General features: G+C 37.0%; 2 protein-coding genes across 2 annotated transcripts in view; both read left to right on the forward strand.

The window, feature by feature from the left end:
- specc1la (sperm antigen with calponin homology and coiled-coil domains 1-like a) overlaps window positions 1-13,786 on the forward strand; it is a 36,013-nt gene extending 22,227 nt beyond the window's left edge. Inside the window, exons 7-17 of the mRNA XM_081348808.1 lie at window positions 206-279; window positions 654-829; window positions 2,226-2,389; window positions 2,486-2,631; window positions 4,884-4,974; window positions 6,776-6,865; window positions 7,648-7,810; window positions 7,923-8,025; window positions 9,983-10,099; window positions 10,342-10,401; window positions 11,794-13,786. Of these exons, the coding sequence (XP_081204934.1) occupies window positions 206-279; window positions 654-829; window positions 2,226-2,389; window positions 2,486-2,631; window positions 4,884-4,974; window positions 6,776-6,865; window positions 7,648-7,810; window positions 7,923-8,025; window positions 9,983-10,099; window positions 10,342-10,401; window positions 11,794-11,883 (1,274 nt within the window). The 3' untranslated portion in view covers window positions 11,884-13,786. The remainder of the gene's footprint in view (window positions 1-205; window positions 280-653; window positions 830-2,225; window positions 2,390-2,485; window positions 2,632-4,883; window positions 4,975-6,775; window positions 6,866-7,647; window positions 7,811-7,922; window positions 8,026-9,982; window positions 10,100-10,341; window positions 10,402-11,793) is intronic.
- Window positions 13,787-14,701: 915 nt separating this feature from the next.
- Window positions 14,702-26,409, forward strand: adora2aa (adenosine A2a receptor a). The gene is made up of 4 exons (XM_081349344.1): window positions 14,702-14,883; window positions 20,849-21,011; window positions 21,124-21,572; window positions 25,048-26,409. Exons 3-4 carry the CDS (start codon window positions 21,238-21,240, stop codon window positions 26,042-26,044), a joined length of 1,332 nt encoding a protein of 443 aa, XP_081205470.1. The 5' UTR covers window positions 14,702-14,883; window positions 20,849-21,011; window positions 21,124-21,237; the 3' UTR covers window positions 26,045-26,409.
- Window positions 26,410-26,890: the final 481 nt, after the last annotated feature.

A 26,890-nucleotide genomic window follows, 5' to 3' on the forward strand; every position in this document is an offset into this window, starting at 1 on the left:
AATATCAGTGGCAATTGTAAGAAGAGATTATATCATTTATTTAATTGACCTTTTATCTTTAGTGGTGACATTTAGAATGCATAATGAATTTATTTTATAATCACTGTTTCTGCAGTGCAGAAATTGTTTTCTTCTTTCCCCCCATATGAACCCTGTATGCCCTCAGTTCACATGCTCACTCGCTCTCCTTCCGGTTTCCTGGCAGATTCAGTGAAAAAGCTTCAGGATCAAAAGCATGACATGGAGAGAGAGATAAAGATACTGCATCGTAAACTTAGGGTAAGTGAGGGCAAGGGCGGGCAGTTCATGCAGTCATCTGAGGACCCGGATTTCAGAGACTGGCATCATTTGAAAGGGTGTCCTCAGCTTCTGAGTGTTATGTTAGGATAAAACCACAGCAAAATCTTAATTTTTTACCAGAGAAAATTCATCTAACATACATTCTTTGTGGACATGAGCCCACTTTTATTGTTTGTTAATTCATTTTTGTTCAGATCTTTCATATGAATATACTTTGCAGTTCTTTGGCATTTTAATCTATTTTAAATATACCTTTTGCATTACATTTAAATACATTTATTTTCTTTTAAAAAATTACATTCATTAAATGTTTGTGCTTGTCTAAAATGATGCATCTGTGCTTGTGCATTTAGGAAGAGTCTGCAGAGTGGCGTCAGTTCCAAGCGGATCTGCAGACTGCTGTGGTTATTGCTAACGACATCAAGTCAGAAGCTCAGGAGGAGATTGGTGACTTACGGCGCCGCCTGCAAGAAGCCCAAGAGAAGAATGAGAAGTTGGGCAAAGAACTAGATGAAGTTAAAAACCGCAAGTAAGTGTTAAAAGCTTGGACATAGTGTTATGCTGGTGGTAAATATGTACTCTACTCAGTGACAAAACTTGATCCCTATTGTTTTTAATATCTTGCTTCAAACTCGGTTTCATAAAATCATTATCTTTGCCTATCACAATTCATTCATAGAATTGCCTCCTGGGATTATTTTAGAAGGCAGCATATTGCATCCTACTGTAGTGTTGTCATGATAGCAAACTTCGATCTTAACACTATTACTTAACTGAGACCACGACAAAAACCTAAAACAACAGAAAAAGTATTGAATTATAGAATACTCACATTGCACTTAGAATTCACTATTTTATTTATTAAATAAAAAACCCATGAAATTTCTCACTTTACCAGTATATGCCTGCCCTGCTATTTGAGCATTTTCTCCCATTTAAAAAAAAAAACAATGGTGACCACCACCACACAGGCCTATGGTTAGCATCTACCAGCCTATGATACAGCTGGGCCTACAGGGTCACCTTGATTTTGCCAAGTAACACATGTTCCTAGATCAACATATTCTACCCATAACGTATCTCTAAAATCTGAGGGAAATGATATGTGTATAACACTTATGTAGAAGCACCTAACCCTGGTTGTAAGCTTTAACTTAACATAAACCTGTCCCTCTGATTGGTTGATTGGAATGTTGTTCCAGGATCAACTAAGATGTTGATCCAGGAACATGTTGTACTTGGTGTTATTCAGTGAAGAACAGTGAGTGAATCTTTTTTTTTTCTTTGATTGATTAACATTATAGATACAGACAGCAGCAGGTAAGTACAGTATATTAGGCTGCTGTCACTTTAAGGCCTAATGCACGGATCATATTGGCACACATCCGAATTTCTACCAAATGTTCACTTCACTTAAGTCATAACCAACTGTATTTATGTGAGTGCTCGCCCAGATGGGCATTTTGACATAATTGTGTATGTATTTGACTTGTCAAATCTTAATCTCAATAAGTTGCGAAAGAGATCTGAATTTGAGATTGCATGCTGTCTGAGCAACGGCTTTCTGTGCGTGCTTAGAGTGTGCAAAGTCTTTTTTTTTTAGGCTTATTGCACTTAATAACTATTTTTAACATGAAGCAGGTCCTGCGCTTTGTTTTCTCATTCATGCATGTTTCTTTATCGCTCTAACGTGTCAATAACTTTAGGCAGTCCTTCGCTGCGTGGATATAATATAAAGTTTTGCACAGCCAGTGAAGAAGAGCCTTGGTTTAATTATCTGTGAGCACATATGTATGGGTTAATTATATTAAGGCCTATATGTAGCAGATGAGGGTCACACAATCGTTTAAATTTAATAAAGAGTTTCCTGTCTGTGAGGAGACAGAGTATACATGTTGAAAATGTGACTCTGTGTTATGTCAAAGGCAAGACGAGGAACGTGGACGTGTGTACAACTACATGAATGCTGTTGAGAGGGACCTGGCTGCACTCAGGCAGGGCATGGGACTGAGTCGACGCCCCTCCACGTCTTCCGAGCCATCTCCCACCGTCAAAACTCTCATCAAAAGCTTTGACAGTGCCTCTCAGGGTATCACACCATTAAGCGTTGCTCTAAGTTTCATGTGTATGGGGCATCTTTAATTTTTTCAGAAGTTTCATTTAGTCTATTCTGGTGTGGCCACAGGTCCTGGAGCTAATGGGACTGCAGTTGCTGCCACAGCTGCCGCTGTCACAACCACAACCACAACCACAACTGCCCCCTTACCCCGCACACCTCTCAGTCCCAGCCCTATGAAGACCCCGCCTGCTGCTGCTGTCTCACCAATACAGGTAGCTAAGAGTTACACAATGACACATAATATATTATGCAGTGCTGCAGAGAGAGTTGTTTTCACTATGAAGGTCAAACAGTAGCATTCTGACTCTTTTCCTGCTTGTTGAACCTCGGAAACCTCTGAGACAGCAGCACTTCCTCCTCCTCCGGGCCTCTTGACAGCTCTCACAGCATCGGCTCATTCATGAGAACTGTGAAATTTCCATTGTGGGATAGTTTGGTTTTGTTTTATTTCTAGTGTAGCCGTCACTTCTGATGCGGTCTGGATGTCAAACATCCAACAAGTTTTTGGGTTCCAGTAATGCAAGACCCTGTCCTCCGTTCCTCAGTGCTTGATAAAAAAAAATTGCACTTTATCATCTAGCTTGTCAAAAGAGCTTTTCTTATGCAGTTAGTGCTATGCCAAGCTAGTTAGCTGTGCAGTTAACTTGCTAAATAAAGATGAACTGAAAACACAAATAAAGTGAAATGGGAAATATGTAGTGATTTAAAAAAAATATATATATTTTTTTTAGCTCATCAAAGGACTTTCCTTAACAATTTAGCACTATGCTAAGTTAAGTTGTTAACTGAAAAATGCAAAGAACAGGAAATGTTTAATTTGTTGTGACACTTTTTTTCTAGCTTGTCAAAAGAGCTTTCTTAACAGTTTAGCACTATGCTAAGTTGGTAAGTTAAGTTGTTAGCATGTTAACTGAAGGCAAACTGAAAACAAAAAGGGAAATGTTTAATTTGTCATGATGTTTTGTTCTAGCTAATCAAAGGGGCTTTTATTAAGCAGTTAGCACTATGCCAAGCTATTAAGCTGAACTGTTAGATTGCTAACCGAAGGTTAACAGAAAACACAATTGAGCTTGGCAACAGACGTCACTGCGCAGTGAATTCTGTGACGTAAACAAGAGGGCGCCGCCATATTGTGAGGCCACATCGGGCGAGACTTAAAACAACCACTTAGGGTGAATTAATTTGTCATGATATTTTGTTCTAGTTAATCAGAAGAGCTATTATTAAGCAGTTAGCGCTATGGCTAATAAGCTAGGCTGTTAGCTTGCCTACCAAGGGCTAACTTAACACACACATAAAAGGAAATGTTATATTTTTTTACGACTGATTTTTAGCTTATCAAAAGAGCATTTGAAACTATTTAATGCTATGCTAAGCTAGTAGGCTTATGTATTAGCTTGCTAATTGGAAAAACAAAGGAAGGGAAATGTTTAATTTGTCATGATATCTTGTTATAGCTAAAAAAAGCTTTTTCTTAAGCAGTTAATGCTATGTCAAGCTAGTAAGCTAAGTTACTAAACCTAAGGCTATCAAAAAAAAACAAAACAAAAAACGCAAAGGGATAGTTTTATTTGTCAAATCTTATTCTAGCTATTGATGAGAGTTTTTCTTAACTAGTAGTCTAAGCTGTTAGCTTGTGAACTGAAAGGTAAAGAAAAACACAAAGCAGTAAAAAGAAGGTAAGTTTTGACCATTCATTTGACCATTTAGCATATAATGTGATATGTAATTTTATTTTAGGATTCTGTGGGACGATATGATCTTTGCTTGACAAAGGTCCTATCAAAACAACCAAAGCTCACATTACAAACCATGCACAGTTTCTCACCTCAAGTGTAACGCTCAGTGATCGCAAATGGTTTTTGATATTGACCGCATATATCAAAGTGTCACCCTTAAAAATGTTCAGCACTGAATTTAGATAAGAATGATTGTCAGGGCATTATTGAGGTAGAGAGTGGGGAGATAAGGACAGCAGACAAAGAGGAAATAGATCTAAAGTCATATCCTTCTGAGATGTTAGCTGCAGTCTGCAGCTACTTTTGATTGATGTAGAAATCGAGTAGCGTTCTAGGGAAAAAGAGCGAAATGGATTTAACTCAAGCTGGCCACAATCTAGCTGTGGATGTGTAACCTGTCTAGCAGAAGTAATGAAGGGAAAGAGACCTTTTACAAGGATCCGATGCTAAGGCTTATAAAAGCTACCATTCTTTTTTTCAAGTGCAGAAAAGCACATGTGGAGCTCTTAAATGAAATGGAGATATGAATCTATCTCAGTAGTGCTGTAGATTATTTGAGATATTTATCTTATGACTTCCTGTCGTGATCCTGCCTCACCTGAAGTGACTCTGCCGTCGTTATTCAGTCACGCTGTTATCTTTGGTTCAGATCAGACCAGTTGATAAAAATGAATGCTGAATATATTGAAGATGATTTAAATACTGTTTATGTTAATCACCTACAGAGACACTCCATCACTGGTTCTATGTCCGCTGCAAAGCCCCTCTCCTCGCTTACTGACAAAAGACCCAGCTACACAGACATCAGCATGCCAGGTAACAAAAACTATTAAAGTTTCTTTTTCTGTTGTTTCAAATGGTCCTTACTGATCAATGTTTGTAGTTAATTTCAGTACACCCATTGATTTATTACCTTTTTGTTTTGTTTATTCAAGTCATGTCAGCTTTTCCTTTCAGTAGCCAATGTCGGTCATCTCTAACATGTTCTAACATCTAATTTATTGAATAAGAGTACAGCATTTTTGTCAAGGAATTGATGAATTGATGAAAGTGGAATAAGAGAATTCATTGTGTTGCTAATGTGCTGTATGAAGTTATAACTAACAAAGTCAAAGTCAAAGTATACTATGTTGGTCCCAAGAGGATATTTGGTGTAGACACCATGTTGCTACATAAACAATAGAACAAATGACACACATTCCAACATAAAAACACATAACACAAAAATATAAATGCATAAACAAAACAAAAAACACAAAATGACACCAGATTCTCCCCAATTAGGTGCATTAGAACAAACAAAAATATTTTAGAAATTACCTTTTATTTGAATGACTCTTTCAATACAATATAATAATTACACCACTAATAATGAATTATATATAATTAATATATTATGCCTAGGACCAACGTCATAACATTTATATATATATTTTTACGACTGATTTTTAGCTTATCAAAAGAGCATTTGAAACAATTTTATGCTATGCTATGCTAAGCTAGTAGGCTAATGTGTTAGCTTGCTAATTGGAAAAACAAAGGAAGGGAAATGTTTAATTTGTCATGATATCTTGTTATAGCTAAAAAAAATCTTTTCTTAAGCAGTTTAACGTCATAACATTTAATATGTCAAAATTGAAATTTCCAGTATAGTAAAAATTATGGAAATTGATTAAATGTATATATAAAAAAATTCTGCCTAAGCTCAACTCTAAAATATTTCATCTGTTAGAAATTATTCTTTGTGAGTGCAATGTCTATAAAATGTTTTTCTTTTCTTGTAATCACAAAAAAAACAACTGGAAATGTATTAGTCAAAAGTTGTGGGAAGCCTTAGTGAATGATCAAATGACTGCTTTTTCCTGACTTATGACCCATTGCAAAAACAAAAATCGCATGCGTAATGTGAATCACATCACCCCGACTTTCCAGAAGTCGTAACGGGGTGAATGTCCTAGGATTTAGATCTGGGAGGTAGTTTTCAGATGCTTTCCCAACACTAGAAGTTTATGACAGATGTGACAACTCATGCGAAAATACACCAAGTACGAACAAATACTCAGGTTTTAATGCCCCCTCCCCACTCTTTTTCAAAATTTTTATGCTGGAAAAAGCGTCAGTGTGTGTTTGTGAACGTGCAAGAGAGGGCAAAGAGCCCTTTATGTGATGCTTGTTTTTGAGACGTCTGGCTGCTTACCAGGAACTCTTATCATCCTCTGGGAAATGACAGTGTTATGATTGCTGGGATGACTTTCATGTGGGGGCGATCGATTGACCCTTTACAGCTATTGAGATTTGTTGGCTGTCAACTTCAGTTTTTTTACCCTCTAATGTTATTATTTTATATATTATTATATTATATTATATTATTTCATACAATTTTATAAATAGATTTCTTTGATTATATTTGCAATAGCATTTGATTGTCATTGATTCAGTGTGCAATAACATTTTATTGTCAATATGTCAATTTAGCATTGTGTGTTTGTAGACTGCACCATTCATTCTTTTCTTACATTGTTTTTTCCCCTAGAATTGCCAGAGTTCTATTTAGCTCCCAGATGAACTGATAAAATCATGATTATGACATTATATCTTTGTCTTTCTTTGTCTGCAGCTGAGCATCTACTCAGAGCAGCCAATGGCAGTCGTCCCACTTCAGCTCTTCAGAGAGTCTCGAACATGGACGCATCAAAGACCATCACAGGTGACGCTCAGAGCCATTTAAAATTCAACGAATACAAACACAATGCTTATAATAAATGCACTCATGCTGTAATGTCTTGTTCATAAATTTAAGGTGTTTGAGGTCAGTAAGTTTTGAGACCATTATAAGCAAGGATGCATTAAATGGATCATAAGTTACAAAATATTTCTATTTCAAATAAATGCTGCTCTTTTTAAATTTCTATTCATTTAAAAAATCCTGAAAAAAATTATGATAATAAGAAATATTCCTTGAGTACAAAATCAGGATATTATAATGTTTTCTGAAGGATAATGTGACTCTGAGGTCTGGAGTAAGCTTTACCATCACAGAAATAAATTACATTTTAAAATATATTAAAATAGAAAAGTTATTTAAAATGATAATGATATTTCACAATATTACTGTTTTTACTGTATTAAATCTTAAATTTAAATCTTACCAACCCCAAACTTTTGAACAGTATTGTACATTCACTAGGGGTGAAAATATTTCTTCTGACAACAATGACACTTTTCATAATTATTTTCATATTCCGAAGACACTGATGCAACTGGAGGGACAATTAAATGAATGCATCCATGCAGGAAGTAGATTGGATTTTTAGTAAAACAGCAGATGAACACATAATACATTATACATATACATTATTATAATACATATAATCAGTTGCATGTGACATGTAATACAGCAATGAGTTTTATACCACTAGTATAAACCAAAAGAGTAGGGACTACTGTTACCCAAATGATGATCAAACTTTTTCTTTCTCCACTGTTTAGTGTCTCGGAGAAGCAGCGAAGAGGCGAAGAGGGATATCAGTACTCCTGATGGAGGCCCATCTTCCTCTCTGATAGCCATGGGCTCTTCTGCACCTCCTCTCTCCCTGTCATCTTCCTCCTCCCCCACTGCCTCCGTCAATCCCACAGCACGCAGCCGCCTTCGGTACGCACCCGCCTAGAACTGACTCTAACTACACACAGGCTGTATCATACACACTTTTGTTTCGCTTCTCATATAAATGTAACAATCATTATTGTTTTGTTTATCTATCCAGAGAGGAGCGAAAAGACCCTCTGTCTGCTTTGGCTCGTGAATATGGTGGTTCCAAAAGAAATGCACTGCTGAGATGGTGTCAGAAGAAAACCGAGGGCTATCAGGTTGGTTCCCTGACATGTAAAATAGAAGCAGTATATATAGAGCTGGTAAGTCCCGCCCCTTCCGCTAACCCCACTGGACCTCTATGTTGAAAAATCGTCAATGCAAGTGAATGTGAGAAAACAATTATTTTCTGGTCCTGTTTGAATTTTGCCATGAATGTGAACATATGTTGTCTGTGAATTTTTAATATAATTTTTCGTGTGAAGAATGCTACAATTTAGCGGGTAGAAGTTTGATACGGTTAGACTTTGTGTGAGAGCACTTTGTGGACTACAACTCTTTTTACATCAGACGGGAATCTGAAGAAAGAAAAGCCCATTTGGTTTGAATGGTGACATTTGGGTACAAAACACACAGGAATCTCGATCTGTCTCCATAGATTATCGCAGCATTAGCACCGTGATTTGACAAGTGGAGGGAAAATGTGTTATGGGGTGACGTCACATAGGCGGCATGTAGTCTTTCTCGTTATGTCTTTTCCACAACTGCTAGCCGAAGAATCATACAATATACCGTCAAACTCGTAACATGAAAAATTATATAAAAAATTCACAGACAACATGTTCACATTCATGGCACAATTCAAACGGGACCAGAAAATAATTATTTTCTCACTTTGAGGTCCACTTGGGGTTTTACGCATGGGCGTGACTTACCAGCTCTATGTATATAAGAAACATTTTAAAATATTTTGAAAAATTACTTTTTAAACCGTTTAACTGATAGCATTAATCAGTTAAAATCGTACTGTCGGTTAACCAATTAATTTTGAGCATCCTTGGAAGTTTAAATCTTTTCAAATCTCAGATGTCATCTTTGTCCACAGAATAATAGTCATGTTATATACCTGTTATATAATTTTTTTAGATTTCAGTGAAATGCTGTTTCCTACCTAAGCAAGGTCTTTCTCTTCCACGAAAGCTTGTGTGGTTGTCATAGTCACTGTTTATCAAGATCCTCACCAGGAAGTTCGCTGAATTTCTCTGCCATTTTAAATGGCACTTGACGCAAAACCAGGGTCGTCAGCAGCACTTCTGAGAACAAACTCGTTGAATGTGCATCAACTGGACATTTTTGTTTTTAAATAAGTAGCAACATAAAGCCTTAAATAAATATTGTATTGGTTTGTGAACGGATGTTTTTTTCTTCACTTTTAAATTTCATCTTCTTCAGTAGTTTCCTACTACACATTACTAAGTTTGAAAAGTCAGCGCATCATAAGCAAATGAAGCTTACTTTTACCTCGCATGTTTGCACATATTTTAGAGAAGTAGGGTAAACATTTTTCTGGTTGGGTTAGTCAATGTTAACCACCAAGACTTTACCCACATGTGAAACTACTAGCCGTGAACACAGCTGATGAAAACTCATGATTTTCAAAGTGGAACGGAAGAGGAATGGCATGACGCTTTTATTTTAGATATAAGCATAAGATTATGTAGGAACAAAAGAAGCTGTTTTATTCCTTTCAAAACTCCCTATTTATCCCTAGAGAAGGTTGTTCTGTAATCCTGCATTAAATGTCAGCCACAATAACTACAGTACATGTGTGAATACATGTGTGAGTACATGTGTGAATATATGAGCTGGAGAGAATGAAGGCTCTCTGCTCTTCTGCCACACATTAAGGTTAAAAAGTGAACTTCAGGACAAGTGTAGAAGACGTTCGTAGAAATGGATCTGAAACATGTTATTTTGCTCTTTTTCGAGCACAAATGAGGTTGTGGGAGAAGCTATGAACAGGAAATTTGCTTCACACCACAGGAAGATGAGAAGATTTTGCAATGTTTGTGGGGTAATTTTCCATTGAATGTGTTCCACTGAATTTCTTACCGAAACTCTATAATCTGGTTTTAAATGTATTGCATCTTAAATTTCATAATCTCACGTTTTTAGTTCATGTTGATGCAAAGTCCAGGGGCTTATATGGTCGTGTCGTGTCTGTTTGTTCCACAGAACATCGACATTACCAACTTCAGCAGCAGCTGGAATGATGGACTGGCCTTCTGCGCTGTCCTTCACACATACCTGCCTGCTCATATTCCCTATCAAGAGCTCAACAGTCAGGACAAGGCAAGTACACTGCTGATTCTGCATCATGACTATGCCTTACAGTCATGATGTCTATAGTATTTGGACTGTGTCCCCAGTATTTGGACCGTTAAAACACACTTTAAAAAAAGAACAAATATCTAACCAACTAGCATTTATTTTAAAAGATTTATCAAGCCTATGAGAACAGATCTTTGTTATTTTTTAGGTTAATCTTGGTTTATTATTTGTTGTTAATCTCACAACTAGTTATTTGTTTTCAGAGACGAAATTTCACTCTGGCCTTCCAAGCAGCAGAAAGTGTGGGCATCAAGTCCACTCTGGTAAGTAGGTCTTTTGCATTAGCTTTATTACAACAGCTCATTCAGGGCAGCTGATGAAGTAAGCCTGTAGTTTGCACACATATGGGCATGTTCAGTAGTCTGAGAGTTTCACTACACGTGCAGAAAGACCTAATGCTGATCTGTTTATCATCATTTCTGTCCTCCACTCCCATCCTGTAAGCTGACAGCAGGTGAAAAGCTGGAAACACTTAATTATCGTCCAGCGCTGTTTACTTATAGCACACAATATAGAATTGTTTCCTTATTGTGAACTACTTAAACAATATGTTCAGCATGCACTGAAGCTAAAGCAAGTTCTAGAAATGAATCAAATTTTCAAAATCATGGAGAAGTCATACAAATACTGAACATAGACTACTATTTAAAAGTTTTTGTTTTTTAAGGAAAATACTTTTATTGAGCAAGGACATTTGATCAAAACAATTGATCAAAAGTGACAGTAATGGCATTTATAATGTTAAAAAAATATTTCCTTATGAATGCTGTTCTTTTAAACGTTCTGTTCATCAAAGAATCCTGAAAAAAAGTGCATCTCATTTTTCACAAAAATATTAGGCAGCACAAGTGTTTAAGGTAACACTTTACAATTAGGTCTCAGTGTTTTAACATTAGCTAACTACATTTAGTTAACATGATCTATAAATGAAAAACACTTCTAAAGCATTTAGTAATTTTAGTTATTGTTATTTGCAAAATGTACTAATACATTATTAAAATTTATGTTACAATTATTTAATGGACCAGAGCTGACATGATCTAACAATGAACAGTTGTATTTATTAATAACCAACGTTAATAAAGATTAATAAATCCTGGAACAAATGTATAGCTCACTGTTAGTTAATGTTAGAAAATGTATCGTTTACTATTAACTAATGGAACTTTATTGTAAAGTGTTACCGTTTTCAACATTTATAAAAAATAAGCTGACTGACTGATTTCTGAAGGATCATGTGACACTGAAGACTGGAGTAATGATGCTGATTTGCAGCTTTGCCATCACAGGAATAAATTACATTTTAAAATGTATTAAAATAGAAAACCAATATTTTCAATTGTAATAGTAATTCACAATATTAATGTTTTTACTGTATTTTTAATCAAATAAATGCAGTGTAAATTGTCCATGTGTTCTGCTCTAAAATATTTTGTCTGGAAATTGATAGACTACATTGTTTTTATATATATATATATATATTTTAAACATCTCTGGACATCTCTGCAAATATATATATATGTATTTTTTTAATCATAAAAGTCATGGAATCTTCTTTGAGTTTCACTGATTTCTTCCTGCTGAAATGAGGAAATAAGTGGTATATTGTGCCTTTTCTCAAATAAACTTTAGTTATCTCACGCTTTCTCTTTTAGGACATCGATGACATGGTCCATACCGAAAGACCGGACTGGCAGAGTGTTATGACTTACGTCACCGCTATCTACAAGTATTTTGAGACCTGAGTACATGTCCTTTTACACCCCACCATATCATCCAGGCCTAACCCTAGCACAAAGTCATATTACATCGATCACAAGGACAATTGCATTAGCCTATGCTGATATGGCGTGATACATTGATTATATCAAGGAAATCCTCTACAGTGGAACTCGGCTGCTAATGCAGAATCAGTTTGCCTTGCTTCGACTCACTGTCGGGAGACCCTAAAACACTACGGACTTCACATCCAGTTACTACTTCTAAGTGTGGATGATCTGAGCCTGTGGGTTTGAAATCAGTCTCGAGGAACAGCGTGGCCCCGCTTGTGACCCCGTGCCTTTTGCCACCCCGAGTTCTTGCGTCCAGACAGGCATTTGGAGCAAGTTCTTCACCTTAATTCACAACGTGCAACAAGAGCGAGACCTGCGGATTGCTCAAAGCAGTGCCTAATTGAAACGCTTTATTGGAGAAGCACTTCAGTAGAGGAGAATTGTACACCAATAGGAGTTATTCACTACAGCACACAGTTAGTGGGTTAACGTTTTACAGGAAAGCTCATCGTGGGCGCCTTTGTTACGACTGTGACCGATCTTGGCTTGAAATACTACATATTAAATAGGGAGGTCAGCAATAAGCTTATGTAACCTTTTGAGCCATTTCATATGACATTAGTGCTGCTCAACAACAGTATGATACTGTAGAAAACACTACAACAGATTTGCAGCACATGTGCATGTACTGTCCAGTGTATTAGTCTGAAATAGTATACCAAAAATGAAATCTTGTTTGTGATGCAGTTAAGCTAACTTCCTTCAGTACTAATCAAATGGTATGTTCTTTCTCAGGATAAGAAAGTCTTATCGATATTTATCACAACGAATAATCACATGTGATTCATAATATGTTATGCGCACCAATACCTGCACATTTTATAGTTTGCAAAGCACAAAAATCATCTTACATGCACTAATTGAAGATGTAAATGAAGCTACATTCCAGTGCATTAATATGGATGAATAGAATTGATTTATAGAGATTTTCTGCATGAGTGAGTGAGAAATCCTAATCGTCACATATATCCTGTTTTCCAGCTGTGCTGAATTCAGGCATCGCTCCCTTTTCATGAGTATAGAGACTTTGACTATGTTTCCCACCTGTCTGCAAATAACACTTAATACAAGACATTCAAATAAAAACAATAATGATAACATAGGAATTTTTCATGAGAATATTCATGAAAAATGTGAGGTATGTGTCTTATTTTCTAAACGCTTTGATTCTTTTAATAGAGTATTTAATTTGTCCATTCCTGAGAAGCATTTTGAATGGTTTGAAATAATACCGATTCAAATTCCAGTGTGTGTTTAACTAAGCAGTTTATTTTTAGCTCTCAAACATCTGAGAGAAAGACCAATCTGCAGTTATTCTGGTAAGCGTTTAAGATTAATTCCAAACCCTGTTACGGTTTAGTCGTTTTTACATTGTGCGTCTTTGGTTTTAACAGTGTAAGTTACTGTACTTCACCTTTGGACCATCATCACATATTCATTTTAAATAAATGACAGATTGATCTTTGTTTGAACCTGACCAAATGCTTTGTTCAGGAGCCTCATACCAGCTTGATTTACTAAAAAAAAAGTCATGTTGAGATGGACCTGCATTCAGTATATGTCTGTTTGATGTGCTTCGTCCAGCTTTCATCACATTAATATGAATGTAATACAGCAAAAGGCTTCTCCAGCTGTTGCCTTTTAGATTGTTACTTTATGCCAGTTTATTTTCTGTTCTTGAACTCTTTTGCTGCCCTTTGTTTAGTTTTTTTATATATATAATTATGAGAGCATTATCTTAATAAAAAAGGGTAAATGTTTTCCTTTTTATAAATAAATGTGAAGAGCAATCAATATGCTTTTTCTCCTAAATGAATCAGTTGTGGTGTGTAAATGTTTATGATTTAGTTGTGTTTTTCTTTGCATTTTTGTTCATTTCATTTAGCTAACCATTTAATTCTCAGGAGTTCTTTAGCTCTTTGGCTTAAATTTTTTTCAGAGATAGATTAATTGGTCTTTATGAATCTAGGTGAACAACTTAAGAAATAACAAAAATGAGGTTTTAATTTACTTTCCGGACTGGTCATTCAAGTAACATTGTAATGCTTGTTACATGGGTCGCCCTCCCATTTGACTGGAAGGCTTTTCTTAACTTGGTCTTAAACACATTTAACAGGTCATTTACAAACCGGCAAAAGGTCTGAGGAAAGGACATGGTGGATGTTTATGAGTTTAGTTTGTGCTCTTTATTGTTGTAAAGGATGGGTGTTGTGCGGCATGATTAGTGCACTTCTAAGATTAGATATGACGTCAGTCATTACAAATGGGAAAAATGTTGCATTTTGTCGTGAATGAGACCAATTAATTGCCCTGCTTTCCTGCACAGATTCCTATTGTCTTTCACTGTCACGTGTGAATGAAACTCAGATTGACCTAATACCGGACTGGTTTAACTGTGGGACTAAAGTCTCAGAGAAACTGTCTGTTTATAGATTTTTAAAATATATTTACACAAAGATTTCCATTTAAATTGATGATAAATCTCAATAAAACCTATTACACGCTCAATACAAAATAGTAGCTAATTTGAATACTGTAGTAGCCTACTTCTGCCTTTTAAATTTCCTTTCAGATAATCTCACAAGAGACATAGCACTCGCAGTTCAGTTGTTTCACTGATACTTGATCACAGGAAGGAGCAGTATCAGTATCTAAACATTCGTTCAGACCTCCGGCTCCGGATTGGTCAAGCACAGGCTCTCATAGGGTTCTTCCTAGTCTGTCACTTTTTAGTACTGATACGAGGGCGCGCGACTCGCAGCTGACGCCTGAACGCGCCGACGGAATCATTAACGAATCATGAACCACTGAGGACTCTTTTTCGGAGGGTTACCTTTTTATCTTTTGTTCATGGGGTGTCCTGCTTGTTTTATTTTTCTTATTCAGTCATTCCAGGAGTTATCAACTCTGATGGTAAGTTGAAACCATTAACTAGCCTACCTAATAAGAGCCGTTTTTTCGAATAAATCGGATTTGTTGGCATACATTTGAATTAAATAATTCGTACACAGCTTGCCTGCATTTTTAATATTAAAGTGAATTATTCAAGTGAGATTGTTTCTAATAGTTAAAACTCATGCTGTGTCTAGTTCTGCAGTGCAGGCATTGAAATATTTTAGCTTCAAAACAAATAATACAGGAACAACCCCAACTACAGCTCTTTCATAACTTTGGAAAACAGCTAACTAATTCACTGAGAAGAAAACGATTAATATACAACTGAATTGCGTTTGGGCGCAAATTAGCAGTGTAAATGAAACTGCAGTTCATGGCAAGCCATTTTAACATTTATTCCTTAATTAACCATTGTGTATTTTGTTAGTAAGTATTCCTGTAGGAATTAGCATCTTTTTCAATTTCACCTCTAACTATTCACTGAACTCTTGGTGTTTTTCTAAAGCGACTAAATAGCCTACTTTCATTTAGCCTCTGGCATTCAATAGCCTACTTCATTTGTTTAGTCACTGGTTACTCGTATCTAATACAAATTCACTAGCAGGTACTTATTCTTTAAACACATACCTGTTTTAAACTTTAAAAATTGGTATAGAAACTATTTTCACTCAGAATATGCTAGTACGGCAAATGAACAATTATGGAAACAGCAAGTAACCTACAGTAACACTTAATTAAACGTCCATTTTGAAACCTGAAATAGTATTGGTCACATTTTAGATTAGGTATAACTCTTACTTTTAACTAACTGTTTATTATGAAATTTGCCTCAATACACTCCAAATCACTGCTTATTAATATTTAGTAAGGTAGTTAAGTTTAGATATTGGTAGGATTAATGGATGTAGAATAATGGTCATGCAGAACAAGACATTAATATGTGCTTTATAATAAACAGCCAATAAACTTGTAATATGCATGCCAATAAGCAGCTAATAGTAAGAATTGGACCCTAAGCAAACCCTAAGAATTGGACCCTCCAGTTCCTGGAGTACTTTGTACAAGAAAATACTGGTAACACTTTGGGTGTTACCAGTATTTTCTTGTACAAAGTACTCCAGGAATTTTTGTTTTATTTACGGTTTACCACTTCAAAACATTTTTTTTTACAGTGCATACACTTCTGTTTCTTCCAGTATTTACTAGTATCATTTATAATTCAACAATAAAGTATGCAGCAAACTGTACAAAAATTAACACCCACTGTGCCTAACACCCACAATATCTAACATCTAAAGTGTTAACTTTAACAACAACTTTGTGTTGATTCAGCACTCTATGTTGTTATTTTATTCATTGTGTGTTTGCTGGTATAGATGCTGAATACTGGTATCTCATAAAAATAGGCATTAGTATCTAATAAATAAGCACTAATAAACCTGGAATACTGTACTGTAGATGCTAGTAAATTTAATTACTACAAAATAAGTAATTAAAGAAATAGAGAAGTAAATACTTAGAAATGCGTACCATCAACAATTTGAATACATACTAGTAATATGAGTCAGACTCAGAAGTTAATAGATAAAATCTATAAGATCTTTGAATGACAATGACAAAATTTCAGTTTGTTACCAGTAACACTTAACTACCAGAACTACTGTCTATTCTAATGCATGGTTACTAGAGAAATGAAAAAAGAAGTGTGTGTGTAAAATTGACTTTTTGTTTCTACTGATATGCCTTGTTGATGGAGAACTGGAAGGGCCCTTAAAGCTTTTCTTTAAGCGTTGTGTTGTGATTTCAGCATGTTAGATGTATTGAAACATCATTTCTATATCTAACTTGACCCAGATTTTTCTTTTAACATCATAACAGCAAATAAATCTTTGAATGTAAGAATCAAAACAGATTTTCAACTGAGAAATGGAACATTTTATGATCATTTTTCATTTTATGATCCTATCAATCAGCTGAGGTAAAAGGAGAGTAAAACAGCTGTAAAACCTTCATTCGCACACAGCTGAAATCTGTTTGTTCTGAGCTGGTCCTGCTGTTTCATCTGAAAAGTTTGAATTGGTTTGCTATCAAACCCTGATATTTTGGATTTGGTTTAGTAAGGAATGATTCAGATTTGAGCCAGATAGAGTTATGACTGTGTTCGATGATGGATGGATGTAGACTGATCTTTTCCATCATCCATCCACAAGGGTCCACTGTTGAGTCTGGTGTTGGCACAGGTTGTGGCCCGCAATCTGTCTAGTATAGCTTACAATGCCTTCTTGTAAACACAAAGCACTGAATCCAGAAGACTTCTTTGGGAAATTGATCAAAGGGTTCATTTCAATGTTTTGGAGACCCGTTTCTCTGTTGTCCCATTGTCAGCCCTAAACTCTCAGAGATTCATATCAATGGCTGTGAGGCTGGGCGTCAGGATCTTCTTCTTATGTCTTCTCACCTGTTACTACAATCATTTTCACCTCCCCACTGTCAGTTCTTGTTTATGACAGTCACCTATTCACATTCTATTCATTTTTGTTCTTTTTTTGTGTGTGTCAAATGTCATGAGACTTAAGGCCCGTACACACCGGGACAAATATCGGCGCGCGTTATTCGCCAGCATTTTTCAACGCGTTTTTTGTGTTCACACCCAAGCGATTTTCGCTGACGATGAGCCGAGTGAACATGCAAATTCATTCCCTGACATTAGATGGCGCTTAATACCACTCCATAACAGTTCTCTTTTATCAAGATTTTTGTAGTTGCTGTCGCGTTTGTCACAGTTCTTTATGTTCCGACACCAACGAGACCAGCAGCTCTACAATCATCTTGCCTTGCATCTTCCTCGTCTTTCTTCCCGGCAGTGTTTAGACGCTACTCGGCATATATCTTCTTCGCCGTTACGTATGTGTGCTCGACAAGACCGTTTTGTGTTTGAGCGCCCCCAAGTTGTGTTTTACTGTAACTTCAGAAGCTCCAGACACGTGAGCAAAAGCGCCAATCTCATTGGTCGGATAGTTTTTGATGCGGCGCGTCAAACCAAAAAAACTAACCCGAGGCGTTTTTTTTTTTTTTAAATGACGCTTTTACGCGTGCCTTTTTTCGCCTCGGTGTGCACACTCACATTGGCGCCCTTTGTTTAGTCACAAGGCGTTAAACGTCGGCGAATATCGTGCGCAAAATTCGTCCCGGTGTGAACAGTACACCCGTACACACCGGGACGAATATCGGCGCACGTTATTCGCCAGAGTTTTTCAACACGCTTTTTTGTGTTCACACCCAAGCGATTTTTGCTGACGATGAGCCGAGTGAACATGCAAATTCATTCCCTGGCATTAGATGGCGCTTAATACCACTCCATAACATTTCTCTTTTATCAAGATTTTTGTAGTCGCTGTCGCGTTTGTCACAGTTCTTTATGTTCCGACACCAACGAGACCAGCAGCTATACAATCATCTTGCCTTGCATCTTCCTCGTCTTATTTCTTCCCGGCAGTGTTTAGACGCTACTCGGCATATATCTTCTTCGCCGTTACGCATGTGTGCTCGGCAAGACCGTTTTGTGTTTGAGCGCCCCCAAGTTGTGTTACTTTTACTGTAACTTCAGAAGCTCCAGACACGTGAGCAAAAGCGCCAATCTCATTGGTCGGATAGTTTTTGACGCGGCGCGTCAAACCAAAAAAACGAACCAGAGGCGTTTAAAAATGACGCTTTTACGCGTGGCGTTTTTCGCGCCGGTGTGCACACTCACATTGGCGCCCTTTGTTTAGTTATGAGGCGTTAAACGTCGGCGAATATCACGCAAAATTGGTCCCGGTGTGAACAGGCCTTTACCCCCGGTTTACAGACAAGGCTTGCCTAGTCCCAGACTAAAATTAATGTTTGTGTTGTCTTAACTAAAATCAATTTGCACTGACATATCTTAAAGGTCCCGTTCTATGCCCCTTTTCACAAGATGTAAAATAAGTCTCTGATGTCCCCAGAGTGTGAAGTTTGAGCTCAAAATACCCAACAGATCATTTTTTACAGCATGTTTAAATTGACATTTTTTGGGGCTCAGAAAAACGAGCCGTTTCAGTGTGTCCCCTTTAAATGCAAATGAGGTGCTGCTAGACGACACAGGGGGCGGAGCTTCATGAGCTCGTGCTCAGTCTGTCAGGAAAAATTCATCTCACGGAATGATGATAATATCAGAAACTCTCAGTAACGGCGTTCATTTCGAGTCAGACAATAATGCCTACAGAGTCAGATTGCTGTATAGAGATGAAACAGGTATGGTTTAGTAGTTTAATTACGGTTATTATAACGTATTTGTCATCTGCTTGTAGGCTATGTATCCATTATTTATTAATAATAGCCTACAAGTCTTCTGTCTGAATGATGATCAAACATGTACTGATGAGTTTAATAAAGTTTATTGTACATCACACAAAAGATGAAGCGTCAGTTTTACTTCAGAAAATCACTGTAAGAGCTGAGTAAACACAGTAGGCTAAGTTATAAGAAGTGTGCAAGTAGCCAGTAGAGTTGAGGGAGCATTCCTGTGGGCGGAGGTTAGTCAAGAAACGGTTCTGGTGATGTCACTAATGCAGGATGTAGAGGGGTGTAGTCCAATCGAGCCGTTTTTTGTAGTCAACTTCTGTTAAATAAAATATCTCGCTTGGCATTGAACTTTGAGCTTTATAATTTTACAGATATTATTTATGCTCTAACAGCAACATTACACACTAACTAAAGTTTGAAACATGGAATCGCATGCAACGGGACCTTTAAAATTGATCAGTGCCATTGTTTTGTCTTAAGATGCACACCAGTAATGTTTTTTAAGGCATGTTTATAAAAGCTACTTAAATGTCCTAATTGAAGGCCTAATCCTGGCCATTGTGAAACCAGGCCATTGTGTTGCAAATATTAGTCCCTGACTCCCTGTATATAAGCTTTGAGGTTGTCTATATGCTAGTGTAGTCCTAAAAGTTCACAAAATTGACGTTTTCTCGTCCGAAAAAAAAAACCATTTAGGACCAATAGAATTCCCTCTAGAATGAGATTGTAACGCATATATATGAAGAGTTCAGATGCAAAAGCCTCTAAGTGCCATCTGGAATTTTCTTCTAAAATGATCATTTTTATCAAGCTCGTATAATGAAGTTCAGTAATTTCACTTAAATGGCAATTAATAGGTAATTTTCATTGCCATTTAAGTGAAATTACTGAACTTAAATATACGAGCTTGATAAAAATGATCATTTTAGAAGAAAATTCCAGATGGCACTTAGAGGCTTTTGCATCTGAACTCTTCATATATATATATATATATATATATATATATATATATATATATATATATATATATATATATATATATAAATGCTATTTAAAAAATGATTCAAATATATATACGGTTTTAAATGTTTGAAAAGCACTGTAAATGTAGCAGAGCAGCTGTTTTCTCATGTTTTTCAGAGGTGAGTAACCTCAGGGAGTGCTTCTGCAGCAGTGTGGGAACACTTCAGGGTAAATAACTCAGACTCTCAGTTAAGGGCTTTGGAATGACTTCCCATGAACACTAAAACAAAAGAAAAGCTTCTGGCTATCACTACTGGAGTGTCTGGTAAATGTAAAGTCTGAGATAAAGAATATCCACTTCAAGATTTTCTTCTGTTCACATATGTTTCTTAATCTTGCAATGTGTTAAAGCTTGCCATTTGTATTTACAAGAAAGGGCTTTGACTCTGGAAAAGCTCAATAGTCTGCTGTTATTAGTCAATCCCGATTAAGTGTCAGGATTTCATTGTAGGCTTTAGGAAATGGGATAATCTTATTATGCTGCTGCAACACTCAGTATTATTTTTAAACCCCATATTGTTGTCAATGCCATTGCCAAAAAAAGTAAATTTTTTACTTTTATCTGTTTTTGTCCAGTCCTCCTCTTCAGAGCCTTGTTTTCCTGTTGATGACATACTTTCATTTCTTCTTTCTCCAGGGAATGCAGTGGAATATTAAATGTTATAGAAAGAAGGGCAAGCAACACATGGAACGAGGACTGGACCATCAAGTCTAACATCACGACATGGAATCATAACGAATTTTTTTGTTTTTGTTAGTTGTATTTATTTAATGCCAAATCTTTTTTTGTAAGATCTGAGGTACAATTCTAATGTGTATTAATACTTTTAAAAATTATTTACAACGTTTCATGCCACATTTCAACAGTCTGGAACGTTTTTACCGACGCAACATTTGATTATTCTTCTAAAGGCATCTCAGTCTTCTGGTAAGGCTGACACTAGGCCTCGTGTGTTGGCTGTTGCCTCGAGCTGCAGCTATGGACATTGAGGCGAGGCATCATCCTTTCTCCCCAGAGACCTCACCATGCTGAACAATGTCTTTGACGTGTTGTACATCATTCTGGAGCTGCTGATTGCCCTGCTCTCCATCCTGGGCAACGTGTTGGTCTGCTGGGCAGTGGCCCTCAACAGCAACCTCCAGAGCATCACCAACTTCTTTGTTGTTTCGCTGGCCATTGCGGACATCGCAGTGGGTGTGCTGGCCATCCCCTTCTCCATCGTGATCAGCACTGGTTTCTGTGCCAGATTCTATGGTTGTCTGTTCATCGCCTGCTTCGTCTTAGTGCTGACCCAGAGCTCCATATTTAGTCTTCTGGCCATCGCCATTGACCGCTACATTGCCATCAAGATCCCGCTAAGGTGAGTGAAGAATGTTGCTTTCAGGATATTCATGTTTTGGATATTCTTCTTACTTCAGGGAGGTTGTTTTTTATTCCTATTGTCAGCTGGATCTGTTTATTATTACATTTTTTAGACCATTAATTACATGCCAACAATGTTAAATAGTTTTGGCATTCAAAAGTTTTCTACCAGTAATCTACCAACCAGCATGTGTTTTGAATGCAAGAATTTTTAATGTTTTGAATCCAAAAATTATGCCTGTTTTCTAATAATCATTTTGTAAAAAGTGTATTGGGTCCATAGCGACCCGTTGTGTGTAATAATGTTCGTATTTTTTGTGTTTTAACAATAATTGAATCTCTGATGACTCAATAAATGCAATTCACCTAGATTCCTCAATGTGGCAATGTCTGATACACAATGATGACGTGATGTTTCACTTAGCATAAAACAAAAGAACACATAAGTGTCATCAACAAAACTTGAAATGGCTTAGCGATTTACTGTACGCAATCAAATATTAGTGACACTGTCTCTTGATGGCGGATCTGGTGAAGAAGCTGTCAGCGACTAAAATATTGGTTTTGAAGATGTTGAAAACAATAGTTCTGAGAATAAGATCGCGAACATGAGCCAGATGCTGAAAGTACTGGGGAAATTACCAACTATTACAGTGATGATGGTAAAAAGCGTCTGCTGAAATTGAACCCTTCCAAAATCCAAAAGGTAACTAAATGTGGTTTATTTAATTTTGCAATTGTAATTAAAGTAACAGGAGAGTTTTATACTATTGCGACAGTTAGAGATCCATCCATGTTAGATATACATCCCGGACGCTAAAGACCCGAATATGTAATAATGATTGGCGAAACATTCATGCATTTAAGGGTTAACTAGCTTTACCAGCATTCTTCTTTCTAGTTGTCCAGCATTTTTTGGAACATGAAAGCAACTAGACCAGCATAACCCTACTGAAAGTGCACTCTGGGCTGGGCTTTCCTGGTCTAGCTGAAATGTGACTAAAACCTCTCTAAAACTAGCCTGACCAGGCTGGGAGACTACCTAAGACAAGTAGACAAACTTAGGCTGGCCTGCTAGGGAAACCAGCCTGGATCAGTATGGAGATTCATGCTGGATTAAGATGGTCTTTTCAGGAAATGAACACACGGCACTTTTCCCGTTTGTCGTGGCAAGCCATGCATTAAAATAGTGCCAAATTACTAATTTGAAATAAACTTAGGGTTCCGTTATAGCACACATTGTGTCTTTCCAGCAAACATCAGATTCTTGGCTATTTTTGGCTGAATATGATTTAAGAACATGGCAAGGTCTGAAAACTCTTGATTTTGAGGCTGTCTTTAAACATAACCTCTCGTAAATCTGATTTACTCTGGAATGTTTTTGCTAATAGTTTGTACAGATTTCCTTTAGAGAGTATCCACTTCTGTTTTTTGTCAGTCAGTCTTTTATCAGATGACAATTTCTTTCCCGTAAACTCCTTATATGAGCCAATTAGCACTATTCAGGATGTACAGCTAACGTGCTAAAGGAGATTAAGGAATTAAGATTAAGGATTAAGGATAATAGTGTCTCATTCTGTTTTGGAATGGTCAGTTCTGCTGTTTTCAATGAGATGTGTGATAGACCACGTGCGTGTCCACGTCCTGTCAGCAGGTTTTGGGTCGGGGACGGGGACGGGGATGTTTTCTCTGTGTGGCTCACTGAACTTCTACATCTGGAGAATGAGACTAATAGAGGCCAAGGAACTCAGCTGTTCTCCCACACTGGCCCAAAAAAAAGACTGAAAATAGATTTCTGTTCCAAACGCTGACATTTCTGAGTACATTCTTTCTTCTTAATTGCTCCAATGGGAGAGTTTGCTGGAAATACTGTGAATGGATGCTAGGATCATTAGCACTGTGGTTGCTTCAAGGTTGTTCTAATTCTCTGTTCACATTGTGTCGGAATTACCATAATTACGAGATTTTACTTTGAGCTATATTAATATTAATTTCTATGACAAAGATGTATCTGTGTGTGATATTGCTGTCGATGACAGACAAAAAAAATCTTCATCTCTACATTCACAAATGTATTCTTTTGTAAAATCTAGAGGAAGAAAGCAAGCAAACAAGGTAACACTAGCTAAGTTTCCATCCACTTGTCAATCGAATTATCTGAAGTTCGGCAAAAAAACTCATGCGAATAAAGCTGGTGAAAGTGTGTTTCCATCCAACGGCTTTAAAGGGAATAAAAACCTGTGCGTAATGACGTCACATGCTGTTTTGCGATCAAATTGGTATATCGAATTGATTTGTAGACATTTTAAGGTGTTTCCATTCATTTTCGCACTGAATCGCACAACATTCAAGCAAACATTTGCGAACAAAGTTTTGCTAGACAAAATGTATTTATACAAATAACGTTTCCATCAGCGTTTATCGCATGAGCCATATCTCGATCAAGATAAAATCCGATGAGACCGAACATATTTCATTTGAGTCGATATTCATGAAATTCAATCGAATTTTACTGTTTTCATAAGGCATTTTTCATTCGATATCACTTAATTCGGATAAAAACGTGTGGATGGAACCATAGCTACTAGCTATATTAAAATGACAGAAATATGGGTAGATGCTGTTTGAATTATACGCTGATTTCACGCAGCCGCCATTTTGAAATCGAAAGTGAGGCTCCGGTGGAAAAAACCCCGGAAGTAAAGATAAACAACAATGCCTTTGGACTACCAACCTGAAGCTGCTGCCGCGATTTACACTTTTGGATGTTAATATCCAATATAGGATATGTATATAGTTCATTCCTGCTTCTTTTTTTACTTTCTGAATTATATCAAAAAATATTTTATTTATAAATGAATTTCACTGTATATAGTCTAAAGTATTAAAGAAATGTATGTACAGTTTTAGAATTGACACAACATCATTAAACACAACAATACGCCATCGCATTCAAGACTCTCCTATGATTAAAGGCGACACTTCCGGTTTTCTTCCCACCGGAGCCTCGCTTTCGATTTCAAAATAACGGCTGCGTGAAATCAGCGTATTGAAAGTTTCAGACTTAAAGTAAAGAATTAAAATGCATATAAAGTATAAAGTCTTTAAATAACTTCTATGAAGTCGCAATTATAAAAGAATAAATTGCAATTCTGAGATATAAAGTCAGAATATAGAAAGTTACATTGTGAGATATTAAAAAAAATATATATAAGAAATAAAATTGCAATTATAAGATATATAGTCAGAACTGAAAAGTCGCAATTATGAGACACGAGATATTTTTACTCTTGGGAAACTAATAATTACATAATTCCAACATGATGTAAACAGGGGTGTCTAGGTTTACAACCATGCTGTCATTTGCTTACTTCTGTTAGTACTTTGGACCTTTTAGATGTGCAGTCCAGACAATCTGGAACAAACATTTATGGCTGGGGAATTTGAAAAACATGATTTTCTCTCTCTTCCAGATACAACAGCCTTGTAACCGGGCAGCGTGCCAAAGGCATCATAGCGATCTGCTGGGTTCTGTCGGTTATCATCGGTCTAACGCCCATGCTTGGCTGGCACAATGCCCGCTCAGAGAAGCCCATCAACAGCACCGACTGCCCGCCCGGCATGATGCAGTGTTTGTTCGAGAAGGTGGTGGTCATGGACTACATGGTCTACTTCAACTTCTTCGCCTGCGTGCTAGTGCCTTTGCTTCTCATGCTGGCCATTTACCTGCGGATCTTCATGGCTGCGCGCCACCAACTCAAATGCATCGAGTCCAAGGCCATGCCGTGCGAGCTCAAGTCCCGCTCCACCCTGCAGAAAGAGGTCCATGCCGCCAAGTCTCTGGCCATCATCGTCGGCCTGTTTGCTGTGTGCTGGTTGCCGCTGCACATCATCAACTGTTTCACTCTGTTTTGTCCTAAGTGTGAACGGCCACCTGTTCTTATCATGTACCTGGCTATAATCCTTTCGCATGCAAATTCGGTCGTGAACCCTTTCATCTACGCCTACCGCATACGTGAGTTCAGATACACCTTCCGGAAGATAGTAAGATATCACATCTTGGGCAGACGGGAGCCTCTTTCTTGCAATGGGAGCACCCGAACCTCAACCCGAACGAGCGTGGCAGATTCACTTCGGATTAAAGTCAACGGCCTGGCGCGAGACCTCTACACCGAGCAGAGCAGCACCACCAGCAGCTGTGAAAGTGCCGAACCCGGCCACACGCACAGACCTGTTACCGCGGAAAACTCCATATTAGACAACCCGCCTATGGAACTCACTAATTCCCACAGACATCCGGCACTGAAGCATCCAGAGTCGCCGCTCACTGGGAATAATGAGGGCGTTGCGTGCAGGAAGCATGCTGTATTTGACATTACTGATGGGAAGGATCTGTCCTCACCACTTCACATTAAATCAGCCCTGTACCTGCAGACAGCCAACTGTGTTGAACTCATGGAGGTTTCCTGATAAATAATGCTGTCCGAATGATGGCTTCAAATTATTTATTTGCTGCTCCGAAAGAAAGACAAAGTATATTTTTGCTTCTTTAAAGTCTTGACATTGATGTGATCTGGAGCAGCTCGGAGCTGAGTGTGTACAGTTTGACATTGTAATGATTTGAATGAAAAAAAAAAAAAAAGATTAAAGAGCAAGGCATGGCTGACTGAAATGGGCATCCGTAATGAATATCTATTCTTTATATCAGATGTCATTTTCAAACTTAAGAATGTAAAACATTAAAAATGTCTGTTTTTCAGTTGATGAGTTGATATTTGAATCAGCTACAGGATGTTGAATTGGAATTTCTTTAGTACAGAATAAATAAATAATTGAAAAAAATATATAAGTGATGATTTATATTTATTCCCAGCTAGGTAGAATGGTAAAACTGATTAGAGATATACCTCTTAAATAAATGATATATTGTCAAAACAACTAACGCAACAATTTAAATTTTGCTATACAGTCCCACAAAATCTCCATCATATTGATTGCATATAATGTTACAAAATAAACATTTCAATCTGTTGATAGTATATTGATGACATATATATATATATATATATATATATATATATATATATATATATATACATATATATATATATATATATATATATATATGCCGGAAGTCTGTGGTGGAACAACATTTATCCCAAACTTTTCAAACATTAAATTTAATACATGAATTTTTTACTTATTACATTGGATTTGAATTACAATTTGACATCCTGTTTGCTTCCTCAAATCCAATTCAGGATTTTAAAAGGCATTCTCAGTTAGTTCTCAATGGTTCACACCCTCGAGACTGGA

Source organism: Scardinius erythrophthalmus, assembly GCF_964197995.2.
Source record: "Scardinius erythrophthalmus genome assembly, chromosome: 20".
Classification (NCBI taxonomy): Eukaryota; Metazoa; Chordata; class Actinopteri; order Cypriniformes; family Leuciscidae; genus Scardinius; species Scardinius erythrophthalmus.